The sequence below is a fragment of the Anabrus simplex genome, chromosome 2 (genome assembly GCF_040414725.1).
Source record: "Anabrus simplex isolate iqAnaSimp1 chromosome 2, ASM4041472v1, whole genome shotgun sequence".
Lineage (NCBI taxonomy): Eukaryota > Metazoa > Arthropoda > Insecta > Orthoptera > Tettigoniidae > Anabrus > Anabrus simplex.
In genome coordinates this window covers 10,554,660-10,574,358 of record NC_090266.1, presented here as the reverse complement: position 1 = coordinate 10,574,358, position 19,699 = coordinate 10,554,660, and the positions used below count along the sequence as shown (strand labels likewise).

Here is a 19,699-nt window from a genome sequence, read left to right as displayed (position 1 = left end):
GAGATACTGTTATACAAAACATGGCCTCCATCTAAACAATTCAGGTACCGGTAAACGAAAGATAGCAAATATTGTTCTAGATTTTATTAATCTTAAGATATGTACTGTAAAACAGGCAACTCCCTTGAGTTATAATACTGACCAGGAAAACTAGTAGAAAGAGCCCGCTGTACTTCAAGCTGGCTCAGTCAACTAGAAAATGAAACTCAGGAAAGTAAGGAATTTCAAGTTACCCAATTGCAACAGCCAAGTTTTAGGGAGGAAGGGGGTCTGAGATTGCTCTTGGTAACTGTCAAAGTATTAGTAAATAAACATTTAAAATTTGGTACATTGATGGAATCTTATGAGACTGATGTGGTGATAGGAGTGGAATCGTGGTTGAAAGACGGGGTGGGTAATAGAGAAGTATTTCCAGAAGGGTATACAGTCTATCGTAGAGACAGAGGAGATAAAAAGGGAGGGGGGGTGTTTATTCTGGTGAAGGAAACTTATTGTTCGCATGAATGGTTTACTGATGAAAGGGATGAAATATTAGGGAAAAATTAGTCTGTGATCATATGAAGGAGGTGGGATTTATAGGAACATACAGGCCTGGAAGAGAGGAAAGAGACATGGAAATATTTGAGAAAATAATAGATTATACACTTAAAAACAATAATAATGATATGGTAATAATTGGGGGAGATCTAAACTTGCCTGAAGTTGAATGGAATGGAGCTGCAAGTGAAGCTCATGAACAGAAACTGGCAAATAAGTTAATTTGGGAGGAAGGATTTACATAAGTAGTACAAGAACCGACTCGCCTCAATAACTTACTAGATGTATTCTTGGTTAAACCATGGAAAATTGTTGATAAAACTGAGGTAAATGAAGGAATAGGAGACCATAAGGCTGTAATAATGGATGTAGGACTCGTACCAAAAAGGCTTAATAAGAGGGTTACACACGACAAAAAATTGTACAGAAAAACTAAAGTTGATGAATTTGAGACTTACCTTAAATCACAATTCAGTTGTTGGATAAGTGAAGGGAGTAACGTGGATACACTTTGGGCTAAATTTAAAGGAATCATTTGAGAAGGAGAGAAGTGATCTGTACCTGTTAAGAAGGGTAAAATGACCTCAGACCCTGTTTATTATACAAGGGAAATAAGAAAATTAAAAAGAAAATGTAGAATAGTAAACAGAAAAATCAAAAAGAGTAGGGAGAATAGAGAAACTAGAAAACAGCTAATGAGGGAACTGAATAGTGTGAAAAAGGAAGCAAAAGAGAATTATATGAATGGCATACTTCAAGAGGGTAATGACCACAACGGGAAATGGAAAAAGCTGTATTCATATATTAGGAATCAAAAAGGAAAAGGAATCCAAATTCCTACAATGGTGGGAGAAGGGGGTGAACGCTATTTAACAGATACTGAAAAAAAAACCTATTTAGTAGGGAATTCAGAGATTCAGTAGATGATTGTCAGGAGTTGGAAACCGAAACAGAAGATAGAGAGGGAGAGACACAGAGGGAAACAAGAAGCTTCTCAATCACAAATTAAGATATTTTCAGAGAAATCCAACTGCTTCAGCAAGGAAAAGCAGCAGGAAGTGATCAAATTACTGGGGAGGTATTAAAGACAAATGGGGTGGTACATAGTGCCTTATTTAAAATTTCTCTTTGACTATGTCATAAAAAATAGTGTAATACCAAAGGAATGGAAGGAATCTGTAATAATACCAATTTATAAAGGAAAGGGTGATAAAAGGAAACCAGAGAACTACAGACCAATCAGCCTGACCAGTATAATTTGTAAAATACTGGAGAGTTTAATATCAAAGTACATCAGAGGGATATGCGATGATTAAAATTGGTTCATGAGGAGCCAGTATGGATTTAGAAAGAAATTTTCTTGTGAGGCACAACTGGTGGGATTTCAGCAGGACATATCAGATCAATTGGATTCAGGAGGTCAGTTAGATTGCATAGCCATAGATCTTTCCAAAGCCTTTGATAGAGTGGAACATGGAATATTATTAAAGAAATTTGAGGGAATAGGATTGGACGTAAGGGTTACACGTTGGATAAAAGCATTTCTAAATTCAAGGGTTCAGAAAGTCACAGTAGGAAATAATGTATCTCAGGAAGAGAAAGTTTGGAAGGGAATTGCACAGGGTAGTATAATCGGTCCGTTACTTTTCTTAATATACGCAAATGACTTAGGGAACAATATAACATCGAAAATAAGATTGTATGCAGATGACATAATTGTTTATAGGGAAATAAATAACATTGAGGATTGTTCAGAATTACAAAGGGACCTTGAAAGTATCCAACAATGGGTTGAAGAAAATAAAAGGTTAATGGAGGCAAATCAAATGTTACAACTTTTACAAACAGGAGCTTTAAAACTGAATTTGAATATACTTTGGATCCCAAAAGATGGCAAGTGCAAATACTTAGGTATGAGATTTGAAAGTAATTTGCACTGGAAGGGTCATGCTGATGACATTGGTGGGAAAGCATACAGATCGTTACATGTCATAATGAGGCTACTTAAAGGATGCAACAAAGAATTAAAAGAAAAAAGTTACTTGAGTATGGTTCGTCCATTATTGGAATGTGCAAACAGTGTTTGGGATCTTCACCAAGAATACCTAATAAAAGAAATAGATAGTGTGCAGAGGAAAGCAGCAAGATTTTTAACAGGCGATTTCAGGCGAAAGACCGTGGCACAGACGGCAGCGCGTCGGCCTCTCACCGCTGGATACCGTGGTTCAAATCCCGGTCACTCCGTGTGAGATTTGTTCTGGACAAAGCGGAGGCGGGACAGGTTTTTCTCCGGGTACTCCGGTTTTCCCTGTCATCTTTCATTCCAGCAACACTCTCCATTCTCATTTCATTGCATCTATCATTCATTAATAAATCACTTTGGGAGTGGCGACCCCATCGTAGTAACAGCCTATATCTGCTTCATTCATTACATCCCTGACCTGGTCAATGACTGGAAAACAGGTTGTAGGTTTTCATTTTCATTTTTCAGGAGAAAGAGTAGTGTATCAGAAATGTTAAAGGAACTTGGGTGGGAAACTTTAAGTAAGAGAAGGGAGAAAACTAGACTTATAGGATTATATAGAGCCTATACAAGAGAAGAAACATGGGGAGATATCCGTGATAGGCTTCAGTTGGAAAATAATTATATCGGCAGGACAGACCACAAATATAAAATTAGAAGGAATTTTAGCAGAAGCGATTGGGGTAAATTTTCATTCATTGGGAAGGGTGTGAGGAGTGGAACAGTTTACCAGGGGTAGTGTTTGATCCTTTTCCTAAATCTGTACAGATATTCAAGAAGAGAATAAACAGCAACAGAGAAAATAAATGAAGTGTTAGAGGGCATACGACCAGTGCAGGTTATTGTAAATAAAAAAAGAGTGTGTGAATAAATTAATTCCATCCCCTGGTCTAAGGAGTTTGGACAGCCAAAGTAGGGGACTGCCTGTAGGGGTGAAGTACAGTGGGGACTTCGAGGGCCGAGGGACCGCTACGGTAGCTGTGAAGTCCCTTCAGGAACTCTGAAAAGTGGTGGCAAAAGGGGCTCTGGTTAAGACGCAGCAGGTCGTTATGCTACTTAGGTTCCAGAATGGGTAAAGAAAAGAAAAAGTAAATGAATGCAATGTAAATATTAATCTTATACCAGTTGTATAGTTTCATTTGAAGTAATTCCACATACTGTATATCAGTTGACTATATTTGTAAGTAGTACAGGAGATATTATAAGTAGAATTTTGTAGACGATGTAAATTTATTAAGGATGAGTTGAGTGTTTAATAGAAAACATTGTTAGCATAAATTGTATAATATTGTATTATAGGAAAATTTTCTTCTCTTGTTAATTTAATATTTAGTGCTTGACAATAATGTATTTTAGTGTACCATTTGCCACCGAGGTAGACACCTCATTTGCAAATAAAGAGATTTTGATTTGATATCTTTTTTTTTTTTTTTTTTTTGCTAGGGGCTTTACAAACCATCTTCAGGGCTGATTTGATTTCCATGGCTACTTCATCTACTCCCACATCTTTTCCCATCTTCTTGTTAACTGCGAATTCCACCTCTCTGTTACTTCTATTTTTGCTGCCTAGATACCTTGCTGCATTCGCCATTTCATTCCTCCTTCATTTCCCATTTCCAGTCTTCTGAATCAAGGATATCAAAGCTGAATTTGGGCTATAACACAGGCCAGCAACCACAATCCTTCTGGAAGATATGAAACAGGATGCTATGCAAGTCAACCCAGAAATATATGACAAACGAGCAGCCGTGCACTTGCATTCGGGAGATTGACCGTCGGCAGCCCTGTGGTTTCCCATTTTCACACGGCCACTGGGTTGGTACGATGTAAAGTAAATAAATACAAGACACTCACGCGATGAAAACCGAGTAATGGAGCCTTCACGACTTCCACGGAGCAATCTGCATAACAGCTACCTACTGTAAACCCAACAAAGCCTTCAGATGCCAAATATGTGGTGAGATGTGCACTGAATAAACAGAACTTATCTGCTCCATCACTACACGAAAGACTGACTGAAAATTGACTAAAATTACAATGCTTTTAATTTTAAGGACCCTGATGACATGCTACAATGCATTAAAATGTTTGTTTTGAATTATGAACATCCTTTCAAATGATATTTTTGTGATGAAAAGTTGTCATCTCATTCTATAATTACACATATGGTATGAGAGTCCACAGGCTTGAAAGAAACTCACCACTAGGATGAATAAACACGTACCCTTTACCAGCTCGTGATCCGCATAGCAGTACAAGTCTTCCGTCGTCACTCTCCCTCGGATGTATGTCAACCAAGTAACAATCTTCGGTATTCTTCCGCTGGAATCACAAAATATTACAAATTAGAATACTTTCACACAAAAGAAAACGTATACCAGTACAAATAATTATTAAACCAGTTCTCGCTGAACAAGAAGAGAATTTTCAAGCCTTTATCAACTTAAGACAGAACTAAAATTATGAATAACAACACTACTTCTGCTTGATGCTATATTTAGTAACAGCCAAGGTATCAGTAAACACGCAATCTAAAGTCAACAACATCAGGTCTTATTAAAAACAGTACATTATAATGTGACCAGAATCTCTTTTAATTACCTTTAGTTTAATTTATGACACCCTTCAAAGGAAACATTTGTCAGGTCTGTGGCATTCAAAAGACTTATCTGCTTTTGTAAACATTACTGGTAAAATAACCAGAAACTTAACAACAGACGCGACAAGTACAAGATATATAAAAAAAAAAAAGTGCATCGACAAACCATCATTGCTGACGTTATTGCTTCTCGGGAAAAGTGTGCATCAGGTGCAACTTCAACAGGATCCCAGAGTTGAAGAATATGAGTAGATGTAATACACATGAGGGCATCATTACCATCACGGGAGAACCAACCCAGTTTGTCCTGAAAACAAAACGTTCTCAATTTACAAACCACCGTCACAATGACTACTTACCCCTCGGTCTGAAAAACAACAGAAGCCTTTATATAGAAAAAGCAGTGCATAACATCTATGAGGCATTTAAGGTAGATAATTTTAGAGCCAAAAATTCAGTTTTGGTTTGCCATTGGTTCTGGATAGTATGTGCCAAGGAGTGTTTGAGTTGGGGCTGGATGGGGCGTGATAGAATACGTTTCAACCCTTCCTCTATTTGTCAAGGGTGACAATATTGTCTCAGAACTTCTCTACACAATTTGTTTCTTTCAAAACTTATACTGAAAAAATGTTTCATATAGATGAATGCTTAACAGTCAGCAGGATACAAACAAACTGTGATAAAAGGAACTACCATCTTGGCCCACTCTTCCACAGTAGCTTCTCCATGTTCTGTTATGTGGATTTCTTTGAGTTCATCTCTTCTCAAGATCCACCATTTTATTTTCTGAGAATATCCCTAACTTATGTACTTAGCCAACGGTCACACGAGAATGGAAATAATCCACGTCATTTACATCAATGTCAGATCAATTAAAAAGTGTTAGCGAGGACCTGAAAAATAACCATTAACAAATCTGAAATTAGTGCAAAACGCAACCTCATAAGAAGTGTGTAAGTGGTGAAGTATCAAAGTGTACTTTTAGTAGGAAGGGATAGAGGACAAACTGGTATACTAGGGCCCACAAAAACAAGGGAGTGAAGTTTTCCTGCTCATATCCCTTTGTAAAGTAGAACAATAAACAATATTAATCGTATTTACTAAACTGTCTCATAAAAGATTTATCTGATTAGCAAGAAGCAAACGATTTACTTATGGGACAGGTGTTGTCTTTAAGTTACCAGATGTAAGCAATTACGTTTGGGTGTCATTTAGTTGTGTTTCGAGACTTCTTTCGGATAAGTACCCTGCTTTGCATTGAAATCATCAACCCGAAATAGATGTGTAGTGTTAGAAATGTCAACAGTATGCCATATGCAAACATTTCTGACAAACTGTATGCAGTTTATAGCCAAGATAGAAAAAGTTGCAAAACCGCTTTATATATATAGTTGTCTACTGCATCGAACATCATCGTCCTGTTTTATGTGCATTATCCTGCTCTTTAGAACATCATGCTGTTCTAAACATGGGATTATTCTTCAACACCTTAAATGAATTTCAACACCTGTCTCTAAAGCTGCAAGAAAACAAAACCATTTGCCCTTCAGTATCATTTGTTTCAGTCAATGACAAAGTCTAAGGGAATTCTATACAGAAGGTCTCAGTACAGTTAATAATTTAGAATTTAAAATAGAAATGAGTAAAGTGGTGGTGATGATCATTGTTTGGACAGGAAGTGCAATTGGGCAACCATCCTTGATATGGGAAGTGGCCAAGACAAAACAAAATTTTTTTTTTTTTCAAAAAGGACGTGAAAACACAAGCAATCTCATGTTAACTACTAAGATGAAGGCAGCGACGTTTTAAAGAACAGAGAAATACTAAATTAGTAGAAAATCTAAATATTATGGGTTCGTCTAGATGGATAAAAAAATCACGATCCATAATTGGCTAACTTGCTGAAAGTGTGCCGTATAAATTCTGTTCATGGTGAAGCTTTTCAGCTATACTCACTGCTTATAAAATAACATCAAATAGCATAAAAATGACAAATATGAAAATTAATATACATTAAATAATTAATTAAATAAAATACTCAATCGTCAGACCCTGTACTCACACTTAGTTCTTACCTGATTACTTACACATACAATATTTGATGGGCACCAAATACAACTCAATGCAGCAACAAAAGAATGAGACTTTTGAATATCTCTAGGGTGTGGGATAATAAGCTTACTTTTGACAACATACCATATAGGTTCTGGGAAAAGGAGATTGTCCTTTTGTTTCTCCATTAAATTTAAGGTTATCTAGTTCTACACTTGAAATAAAATGATACATGAATTTGACAGAACAAAATATATTCTTTTATTATTTCACAAAATAATAAAACACATGAGAATATAAAAGTATGACACAACAACTGAAAGAAACTAGGCATTAAATTTGAATTCCTCTTGACCTGACATTTAAAAATTATTCAAGAAATTTATCCCACACTGGTTCACTTGACTGTACCTTCAACACTTTGAGAGTAATTATGACATTCTTTTGAGTTGGCTTTGCTATAAGGTGGTGATGTATCCTATTTGTTTCACTGACGACTAAGTATCCATGTGACTGCTGCTTCTCCATCCAGATGACTGACTATTATAATCTCACTACAACACTTCTTGGCAAGTGTCTCCATCCATATGACTTTGTGGCAAGTCTCTCCTTCTATATGACTTCATGGCAAGTCTCTCCGTTCATATGACTTCATAGTAAGACTCTCCCTCCAACTGAACTGAGGTCTCGCCTTCTAATTGACTATCTCACTGTTCACCATCCATTTGACCAAAGCTATAAGACACTGGTCCATGTATTTATAGCCTTAACCGACACACCTACGCAATCTCCAGAAATAACTATAATATTACTCCCACCCGGCAACAAATGTTACGTGCAATTGTAAGATTGCTGGGGCACTCAAGGTGCTTCCCAAAACATGAGCTCATCGCTAAATGCACAAAATGAGAGAGTGATGACTCAGCAGTTACACTAGCAGTATTGCACAATGCTCCAATGTCACAAGTTATTTCACACAATATCTCCACATCTGATATCATACAGCAACTCTCACTGTACATGTCTTGAATGTTAATCTACACATACATATATATGTAACAAATTATCTACAATCATGCAAGCGATAATCATTACAGAATTGAGTTGAACAATAATAATAATAATAATAATAATAATAATAATAATAATAATAATAATAATAATAATAATAATAATGACATAATATCACAGATAATAATAATAATAATAATGGGGCGATGACCTTCGATGTTAGGCCCCTTAAAACAACAAGCACCATCACCATCATCAATAATAATAATAATAATAATAATAATAATAATAATAATAATAATAATAATAATAATACAGATCTCATCTTGTAACAGGATTTGAACCATTACAATTCAAAAATCAAATCAAAATCTCTTTATTTGCAAATGAGGTGTCTACCTCGGTGGCAAATGGTACACTAAAATACATTATTGTCAAGCACTAAATATTAAATTAACAAGACAAGAAAATTTTCCTATAATACAATATTATACAATTTACGCTAATAATTTTTTCTATTAAACACACACATCATCCTTAATAAATTTATATTGTTTACAAAATTCTACTTATAATATCTCCTGTACTTACAAACATAGTCAACTCATATACAGTATGTGAAATTACTTCTAATAATACTATACAACTGGTATAAGATTAAAATTAACATTGTATTTATTTACATATTTATATTTTACCCATTTTGGAACCTAAGTAGCATAACGACCTGCTGCGTCTTAACCAGAGCCCCTTTTGCCACCACTTTTCAGAGTTCCTGAAGGGCCTTCACAGCTACCGTCGTGGTCCCAGGGCCCTCGAAGTCCCCGCTGTATTTCACCCCTATAGGCACTCCCCTACTTTGGCTGTCGAAACTCCTTAGACAAGGGGATGGAATTAATTTAATCACACACATTTTTTATTTATAATATCCTGCACTGGTCGAATGCCCTCTAACATTTCATTTATCTTCTCTGTTGCTGTTTAGTCTCTCCTATTAATGTAATATTACTGTAGAAGTCACGATTAATATATCTTTGTATAGTTGTCCTGGCTGATGATGACATCAAACATTGTCGAAACCGGTACCAAATGTAAATAAACGTGATGTTTTAAATGTAAACCTTCACATAATATATTGTATTGAAAAGGTGGATATTAACTTTCCCATTTCTCTATTGTGAGTAGGAAAGATCACAATAAGAAGATAAGGGCAAATTGTGGTAAATATTCATTTATACAAAGGGGAGTAAGGGAATGAAATAATTTTTGAATTGATATGCTCAATAAATTTCAAAATTCTTTGCAATCGTTTAAGAAGAGGCTAGGAAAACAATACATATGGAATCTGCCACCAGAGCGACTGCCCTAAATGCAGGTCTGTTGTGATTGATCGACTGAATGATGACATTCCTATATCGCTGTTTAAGGATATCGTAGGAGTTGTTCTGTCAATACTAACTACTGCCAGACAAACGGACTTTTCCCAGATGTTTGGAAAGATGCATGATGACATTCCTATATCGCTGTTTAAGGATATCGTAGGAGTTGTTCTGTCAATACTAACTACTGCCAGACAAACGGACTTTTCCCAGATGTTTGGAAAGATGCACTAATTAGACCCATCACGAAGAACTCCATCCTACCACAATTATCCCGGGTGCTTGAATGTCTAGTTCGCACACAAGTTACCTTGCATTCGTCCTCAGTCCCTCTCAATCTGCCACACCCTTCAGACGTGCAATGGTGCAATGGGACATGTCCACTGAGGGTCCCTAAACTGTTAGAGGAAAGATCCTCACTTGGACTATGTGCAAGTACGGTAGTATCCTCCTTCACAGAATTTTCACCGAGCACGCTCAGAAAGTTTTAAACAAGCCTCGGTCCGATGGGAGTAACGGCGTCTCACCCTCGTTTCATAGGCGAGGAACTATTTGGAAACAATTTGGCAAATGAAATGGAATTTGATGGGGAACTATGAATATTAATGGGGCTTATGGAAGAAAGCAGAACTGGCTGAGTCAGTTAAGAGGATGCGTCTGGATGTGCAAGGAGTAAGTGATATTTGGGTAAGGGGAGATAACGAGGAAGAGATAGGAGATTATAAGGTGGACTTGACGGGTGTTGAAAAGGGAAGGGCAGAGTCTGGGGTAGGGCTGTTCATCGGGAATACTATTGCACGCAACATGGTTTCTGTTAGGCACGTAAATGAGTGAATGATGTGGGTAGATTTGGCAGTTGGAGGAATTAGGATAAGAATTGTCTCAGTGTATTCACCATGTGAGGGTACATATGAGGATGAAGTTGACAAGTTTTATGAAGCATTGAGTGACATCGTAGTCAGGGTCAACAGCAAAGATAGAATAGTGCTAATGGGCGATTTCAATGCGAGAGTTGGGAATAGAACTGAAGGATACGGAAGGGTGATTGGTAAATGTGGTGGGGAAGATATGGAAGCTAATAGGTATGGGAAGAATTTGCTGGACTTCTGTGCTAGTATGGGTTTAGCTGTTACGAATACATTCAAGCACAAGGCTTTTCACTGCTACACATGGGAGGCTACGGGTACCAGATCCATAACACACTATTTCTTAACCGACTTTGAATTCAGGAAATCTGTTAGGAATGTGCAAGTTTTTTTGGGATTTTTTGTTGATACAGACAACTACCTGATCTGTAGTGAGCTCAGTATCTCTAGCCTCTTCAGTGGACCTCACTATTTTTTTTTCCTTGCTTGATATGATGCATTAAAGTGGCAGAGACCGGTAGTCCACTAGCGTGTACCTTTTAGTTTGCAATTTTTACTGGTAGAGCGCTAACGGTAACACCGCTGGCAGTGTGGGAAATGTACTCTCTCTGAAGACATGAAAATGGCAGGCTCTAACAGGAAGTATGCATGTAAGTATTACTTCTACATTATTTGTTTTTCAGCGCAGAAGTAGTTTTTTACATAATAAATGAAAGCAGTATATCCCACATGCTTGCATAATCTCAAAATAGCGAGTTCTTTATTCACAAATACACTTTGTGTCGGTCCTCGTGCGTGCATCTCAGGTTATTGTTTTGATCGCGTTCTAAGAGGGGTTATGTTTATTTCACAGAATGCAAGGGAATGAATGATGAACAACTGATGCAGAATTATCTGATGAGGACATGTGTGATTATGATGAAGACGACATGAAGACTGTTGTCTTACCTTAACATACAAAATTAACATCTTTAACAGTCTATCAGCTTTACACATTTCTACTTCATTATAAAGACTGAGCTGTTTATTGCTCTACCCTGAACAGGTTTTGGGCGCAATGACTCAGCGCTCCAGAGAGTGTAAACTTGTGAACTTGTGACATGCAGCTTGATACAACGATTTTAACCAAGGACATTCTAATAATTTTATGTTAGACAAACACCTACATTGATATCCTATTTTTACCATTTGGAAGAACAATCGGGATCCTGATTATTCACCTTTCAGTTTTGAGGCTGATGATGCCCTTAAAATGGGCAAAACATGTCTCTTGTAACCTATGATAAGATTTAATTCTTAATTTACTAGATCTCTTTGTATTGAATAGGTAGATATAAAAAATAACACTTATAACATACCTTGTGTTTACGTACATTACAATACGGACATAACATGAGAATTATAACGTGGAATGTAAAAGCCAACCAGGCCTATTATATGGCTAAACAAATTCCTCAACCTGAAGGTTAAGATTAGAAGTTTAAGTACAGAAACAGCTTTCCTAAAAGAACGTCTGAGACTAAAATTAGTACCAAGATTCTTGAGACATGCCCATAGGAAAAACTTACCAGCTCATAACTTATTAAAAACCAAAAAGAAAACTAATGAAATCCGGCTTAAGAGCGAAATAAAAACTTTCTATAAGAAGAAGTCACTCTTAAACTTACAACTGTACAAACTACACTTATCGGTGTCTCAATATGTAAACCCTATAGAATGGAATTCATTTGATTATAAATTAAAAGATACACTAAGCAGGAAACACTTCACATTAAATTAAAAACTGGCTCACTTAAAATAAAATCAACCACAGGCATATAAAATACACTTAGAAAAAAACGGTTCTTTCTTTCAACAACTCTCCCGCCGTAGTTAACTTAACGAACACTACCTACTCAAAAAAGAAATGGATCTTTTAGGTAGAGGTTGAAGATGTTCCTGACTTGCTTACTTACTTGCTTTTAAAAACATATATATGAATTAAAACTAAAAATATGAAAAATTAATATTCATTAAATAAAATACACAATCTTCGGACCTTGTACTCACACTTAGTTCTTACGTGATTACTTACACAAACAAGATTTGACGGGCGCCAGGTAGAACACAGTACAGCAATAATAGAATGAGAATCTTGAATATATCTAGGGTGTGGGGTAATAAGAAACTTTTGACAACATGCCATGTAAGTTCTAGGAAAAGGAGATTGTTGTTCCGTTTCCTCATTAAATTTGAGGTTATCTATTTCTACAACTGAAATAAAGTGATAAATTAATTTGATAGAACAAAACATGACATTACAACTGAAAGAAACTAGGCATTAATTTGAATTCCTCTTGACCGGACATTTATAATTATACAAGAAATTTCCTCCCCTGCGAACCATGTGACCTTGCTGCGGTGGGGAGGCTTGCGTGTCCCAATGAAGCAGATAGCCGAACCGCAGGTGCAACCATATCAGATGGGTATCTGTTGAGAGACCAGACTAAGGAATGGTTCATCGAAAGGGGGGGTAGCAGCCTTTTGGAAGTTGCAAGGGCGGCAGTCTGGATGATTGACTGATGTGGCCTTGTTGAAAGAAAAGAGTAGGAGGGATTGTTTCAAGGAACATGTTGTACAAGGGCTAAATGAAAAGGCTGAAGGAAACACAATAGACAAGAGTGGATAGTTATGAAAAATGAAGTCAGTAGGGCTGCTGAAGAAATGTTAGGAAGGAGTGTATGATTCTTACCCGCTAAAGTAACAGGTGATCTGCAGTAAATATCTGAGGTAGGTTGAAGGATCATTTCTTTTGTTGAGTACTGCAGTTGCTGTTTGGTAGACATACACTGGTGACATGCTATTCCGTTTGATATCGCGTGCTTCCTCTGCACTAACAGAGCATTTAACAGTTCAGTGTTCAGGTTATGTAGCGCATACCTATCTACGATATGCCACTGTAATATTTGTCCCAAATGGAACATAATTATTCCTTTTACACAAATGAAGTGAAAAATCTGCGGTAAATTAAGCAATACCGTCCTTACTAGAGAAATATGTATACGTTCTTACGGGCTTTAGACAGGACTCACTTGTGTTGTATTCCGCTTCCCGTGCCGTCTTTTGTTTCTTTCTTGAAGTCCAGCATACGTGACGAATGGTAGTGCTATGTCTGTGAATTCTCATTATCTTTGTCCATGTGACTAGCGCGGGCAGTTCAAACAACAAAATAAATATGTAACTTTTTTGTTGAAAGGAAAATAGCATGATCCCATGACCAATAAATATATCATTTACGAATGAGTTAGGGCACAAAATGAATGGGCAACATGAAGAAAACGACACCTAATTAATGTAAACAACTTCAGTGAGCAAAGACATCACACACGAAAGTGTTAGACAAACTAAACACATACGGAAGCGCTGCGATGTAGCAGAAAAAATAGTTGTAAGGTAATAAAGTATGTATCCATATCAATCTCTTCAAGTAAAACATTTCGTACTATTTCTTAATTTACCGCATATTTTCGAGTGTATTTGTGTAAAAGCAATTATTATGTTCCATTTGGGACAAATATTACAGTGACATTTCGTAGATAGGTATGCGCTACGTAACCCGGTGTTCATATTAGCACAGAACTCAGTCTTGTTCTTAGTCACCATGCCAAATACTTTATCATAATACCGGACAGCTTGCGGTTTTCAGCGAGAAAGTAGATAGTGCTGCTACCTACGTGGCTTGGTGTGACCAGCTCTTAAGTAACATATTGCCATCTGTATGATTCTTGCCGCTCTGTCGTGTTGTTTATAATGTATCAGTGTTTGTCACTAAATAATCTTACATTGCAGTTATATTCCAAGAAAAGTGTTATGCGCTGAACAAATTAACGAACAAGATAATGGTATGGGAACTGATCAGGACTGCAAGTATTAGAAAAAGTAATGGCCTCGCATCTATATTGACGTCACATTCTATGCCCCTTATATTAAGAAATCAATCAGATACTCCACTGAAATATTGGTGAGACGTAAAACCAATAACATTATAAATATGGAACTCTACTACACTCAAACTTGAGGGTCCACATTGTTAAATAATAGGCTACCATAAATTTCACAGTTGAAAACTTGTGGGCCTGTAGCGTAGTGGTTATCGTGGTAGTCTTGAAATTGAAAATTGAAGGCCATGAGTTTCGAATCCAGTCGGCTCTTTTTACTGTAAGAAAATAATAATAATAATAATAATAATAATAATAATAATAATAATAATAATGACAACAATAATAATAATAACAATAATAATAATCATAATAATAATAATAATAATTTTCTTTACGCCCCACTAACTACTTTTTGGGATACGCCGACGTACCGGAATTCCATCCCACAGGAATCTTTTTAGGTGGCAGTTAATCTGTCTGCACGAGGCTGGCGTATTTGAGCACCTACAAATACCAGCGGACTGAGCCAGGATCGAACCTGCCAGATTCGGATCAGAAGGCCAGCGCCTCAACCGTATGAGCCACTCAGCCCAGCGTAGAAAATTATTTCAGTGTATTATTTTCACAGGGTTGAGCACCAGTCCAACTAATTTAATACGCATGTAGGGTAATTCTTCATGCATAAATATGTGAAAGAGACTTTAGGAAATTATGAACACTTCTTAAATGTCAGGCACATCGTAGGTCACTCACGTAACTCCAATATGTATTATATATATACACAGATCAGTATTTCTGTCTTCAGAGGTGAAACAGAACATTCAAAGTCCGGCAAAGGTGAGACAGCAGCTTGTGGTGAGTTCTTCTGCAGAGTTCGGGAAAATTGGCTGGGTACCGAAGAAGAGGAAGAAGAAGAAGGAAAATGAAAAGGGGAAGAAGAAACAATGGACCAAAACTCCTGTTCCTTAATTACACCTTCTCTTTCCCGAAATCTTAAACCATGGATATTGTTAAGGTATCTGCCTCCTCTGGCGCTTTGGTTGAATGGTTAGCGCTTCGTGGCCCTTCTCTTTCTTTTGATGATACCTTCTTTCTTCGGAGTTTTGGTCCTCTTCCATTTCCCTTCTGAGAGGATGTTTGGCCAGTTATACTTCATCTTAAAATAATAATCACCACCACGGAATGATCCGCGCACTGGCCTTTGGTTCAGAGGGCCCTGGTACGATTTCCGGCTGAGTCGGAGATTTAAATCTCTTCTGTTAATTCGTGTGGATCGGGGCCTACGGGTTTGTATTTGTATTCATACGCATCTTCAAATATATACAACATATCACACGAAAAACAACCACAGAAACACGCAATAGTAAATACATATATCCTTCCACATAGAGTTGGTGTTAGGAAAGGCATCCGGCCGGAAAATTAGACTAAGTCTACACAAAGTGCTGCCCAAGGTAACTGGGAAAAGTCTAGAAAGAAGAGAAGAGAGTAGTAGGTGAATATTCCTCCCAGAGGCTAGGCGGATACTCAAAGAAATTCTGATTTTAATTTTTAAGACATAGCGAAACGCACGGCTAACACAGTGCTCGATTGGAGGTTTATGAAGGAGGCATTTCATATTTCAAAATTTAATTCTTAATTATTATGATTGTTCAGTTATTTTAACAAAAATATTTCCAGTGTATATAGATGCATTCCTCTCAACTGTAGCATAGATAAGTGTGCAGTTCCTGGGCTTGTCACACCTGCACGCTACATGTCAAAACCGTCGCTGTTCGCACTCCGCTCAATGCTGTTGAGATAGAGCTGTCCGGTATTGGTGTATTAAAGTATTTGACCATACGCAACTGAAAATTCGCGGCTACACACACTACAAAAACACGCGTGAATGAGATTTTGAGGAACACAATAAACAAGGCCATTCTTTCGAGTATTGCTCCCTAAATTTTTGAACTACTTTTGGTTTATTACTAGCGTCACTAATCACTGTAAGGTCCTGCACAATAAATCGCTTCATTATTTCAAACCTTTTGCATTTTTGTAACACACGATTAGCATATATCCTACAAGAGCAATTATGTAAATTTGGCAACTAAAATCGCAATAAATACTTCAACAGTCACACACGCATTATCCACAATGAAACCGAGTTTCTCACCACTTCATCGCCAAAACAAATGTAAAACAACTCGCATATTTGAATGCAAGTCTGGTCATGTGACGAAGACAACAGCTCCGCAAAATATACCACTTCACAGGTGCCGATTTCTCCGGTAATGGAAGCACACACTAAGTTCAGCGCGAGAAAACTCGAAATATTCTCAAATGACGGACAGGTAAGGGGTATAAATGATTACCGAGAAATCCGAAAATAATATTCAGAGAATTAAAGCTGTAATGGCATTCCTTGTCTATACTTTTGAACACTTCATACACTTTGATTTGAAAATCAACAAATATCATAATTTGAGGTGTGTGATTCGTAAAGGCGTAATTGTGACGGGTAATTCGTAATTATTACGATTGAATTGTAATAGTTGGCATCTCTGCATTAGTTTAGTGTCTCATACCTGGAAAATTTTAACACGTATTGTTTACAGAAGAATGGAAAAACAAGTTGAAGCTGAGTTGGGAGAAGATCAATTTGGCTTCAGAAGAAATGTAGGAACACATGAAGCAATCCTGACTTTACATCTGATCTTAGAGGATCGAATCAAGAAGGACAAAGCCCACGTACATGGCATTCGTAGATCTAGAAAAGGCATTTGATAATGTTGATTGGACCAAGCTATTTAAGATTCTGAAGGTGATTGGGATCAGATACCGAGAACGAACAATTATCTACAGTCTCTATAAAAATCAGTCTGCAGTGATAAGCATCAAGGGCTTTGAAAAAGAAGCAACAATCCAGAAAGGAGTGAGGCAAGGCTGCAGTTTGTCCCCCCTCCTTTACAATGTTTGTACATAGAACAGGCAGTAAAGGAAATCAAAGAGGAATTTGGAAAGGGAATCACAATCCAAGGAGAATAAATCAAAACCTTGAGATTTGCCGATGATATTGTTATTTTATCTGAGAATGCAGAAGATCTCGAGAAGTTGCTGAATGGTATGGATGAAGTCTTGGGTAAGGAGTACAAGATGAAAATAATTAAGTCCAAAACAAATGTAATGGAGTGCAGTCAAACGAAGGCAGGTGATGCAGGAAATATTAGATTAGGAAATGAAGTGTTAAAGGAAGTAGATGAATATTGTTACTTGGGTAGTAAAATAACTAACGATGGCAGAAGTAAGGAGGACATAAAATGCAGACTAGCACAAGCAAGGAAGAGCTTTCTTAAGAAAAGAAATTTTGCTCACTTCAAACATTGATATAGGAATTAGAAAGAAGTGTTTGAAGACTTTCGTGTGGAGCGTGGCATTGTATGGAAGTGAAACATGGACGATAACTAGCTCAGAAAGAAAGAGAATAGAAGCTTTTGAAATGTGGTGTTACAGAAGAATGCTGAATGTGAGATGGATAGATGGAATCACGAAAGAAGACATACTGAATCGAATTGGTGAGAGGAGATCGATTTGGCTAAATTTGACGAGAAGGAGAGATAGAATCGTAGGACACATCTTGAGGCACCCAGGACTTGTTCAGTTAGTTTTTGAAGGAAGTGTAGGTGATAAGAACGGTAGGGGTAGACCGAGGTATGAATATGACAAGCAGATTAGAGCAGATGTAGGATGCAATAGTTACGTAGCAATGAAAAGGTTAGCACAGGATAGGGTGGCATAGAGCGCTGCATCAAACCACTCTATGGACTGATGACTCAAACAACAACAATGATAATAAATAATAAGATACTTGAACTCCGGAGTTTACAAAATTATAATGCCAATCTTGTAATTCCAGGTATGTTAGTGAAACAGGCCACAATTTTGTCGTGAGATACGCCGAATATCGCAACACTCTCAAATATTTTGTATAACAGTTTTTCAGCTATGAGTGAGCAACATAAAGAATCCAGTCACAGATATACAACAATAGTTAAAGATCTTAAGTTCCTGCATTATGAGCAAGAGAGCATATACATCAATATAGATCAGTTTAGGACCCCTGCCCCTCATAATTTAAATGAAATCAATGGGAGAAAAAAGAACATTCCACCTGAAACATTCATTCCATATATTTGTCAGCACTAGTGATGGGACATTCGATTCATTTTACTGAATCGATTCATTTGATTCCGTTCACGTTACTGAATCGATACAGTGATCCGATTCACAGCTCATTGGTCACCGCTCTTACTGCATCTGTGTAGTATGTGCTGGTAAGACAGCAGCAACAGCATTCAGTGCTCGCAGCTGCCATCTGGTCTTCATACAAAGAACTCCTTTCTTAGAAAAAATGCTAGTTACTCTAATACATCGAAGGTTTCCGGCGACGCAGGGTGGGAAAGGTTAGGAAGGTAGCAGCCCTGGCCTGAATTAAGGTACAGTCCCAGCATTTCCTGGTGTGAAAATGGGGAAACTACGGAAAAACCATCTTAACGGCTGCCGACGGTGGGATTCGAACCCACCATCCCCCGAATGCAAGCGCATAGCCACGCGATATTAACTGCACGACAACTCGCTCAGTCATTTTTTTAAAAAGTATTTTTCTATCAGCTGAGGATGTTTTTAATCGTCATATTTTGTATAGGCTACCCGAGATGTACAGTAGCCCGCTGGTTTTCTGATTCAACATACTGTTATTGCGTCTGTCCACATATGATTGAAGTCTTGTGCAACGATGTGACATATGAACCGAGAGAATACTGAGCCGTTCTTCCAAAATATATAACAGGTACTTTTGAGTGGTCATGAGCATGACTCATAGTCATAGGACAGGCTAGAGTCGAGTTTAATTGTCAAATGTCAAGTAAGTTATAATACTAAGATTCATTAAACTAATAAATAGTATAACCTAATAGCCTACCTACTTACTAGCTACTTCAGAATTATGTTGTGACTACCTTTTTAACACTGCAAATAAATCCATCTATTACTTAAACCTCCCTGTAAGAAGAGGACAGTGAATGCAAATGGGTATTATTTTCAAATGAGCTCAGCTCGAGAGTCCATTATAGCATACGATTCTTTCAGTGTAGCATGGCTCACTGTATGTCTCGCTGCAGCGGAAGCTCGGCTCTCCGCGTGTCCAGTGAGCCGATAAGGAGCTGTGTGTATCATGTGTCTCACTGAGCCGCGCTCGTTCACGATTCTTTCGATGTGCCATGATTCAGTGTCTCACTGCAGCGGAAGCTCGGCTCTCCGCGTGTCCAGTG

The 19,699-nt window shown here is 37.4% G+C and overlaps 1 protein-coding gene across 5 annotated transcripts in view; it reads right to left on the bottom strand.

Moving 5' to 3' along the window:
• LOC136863898 (WD repeat-containing protein 89) overlaps positions 1–19,699 on the bottom strand; it is a 429,002-nt gene that overhangs the window by 171,911 nt on the left and 237,392 nt on the right. For all 5 annotated transcript variants that reach the window (XM_067140308.2, XM_067140306.2, XM_067140305.2 and 2 more), the window contains 2 exons: positions 5,326–5,466; positions 4,785–4,882 (listed from right to left, as the gene is read on the bottom strand). In XM_067140308.2, the coding sequence (XP_066996409.2) occupies positions 4,785–4,882; positions 5,326–5,466 (239 nt within the window). The remainder of the gene's footprint in view (positions 1–4,784; positions 4,883–5,325; positions 5,467–19,699) is intronic.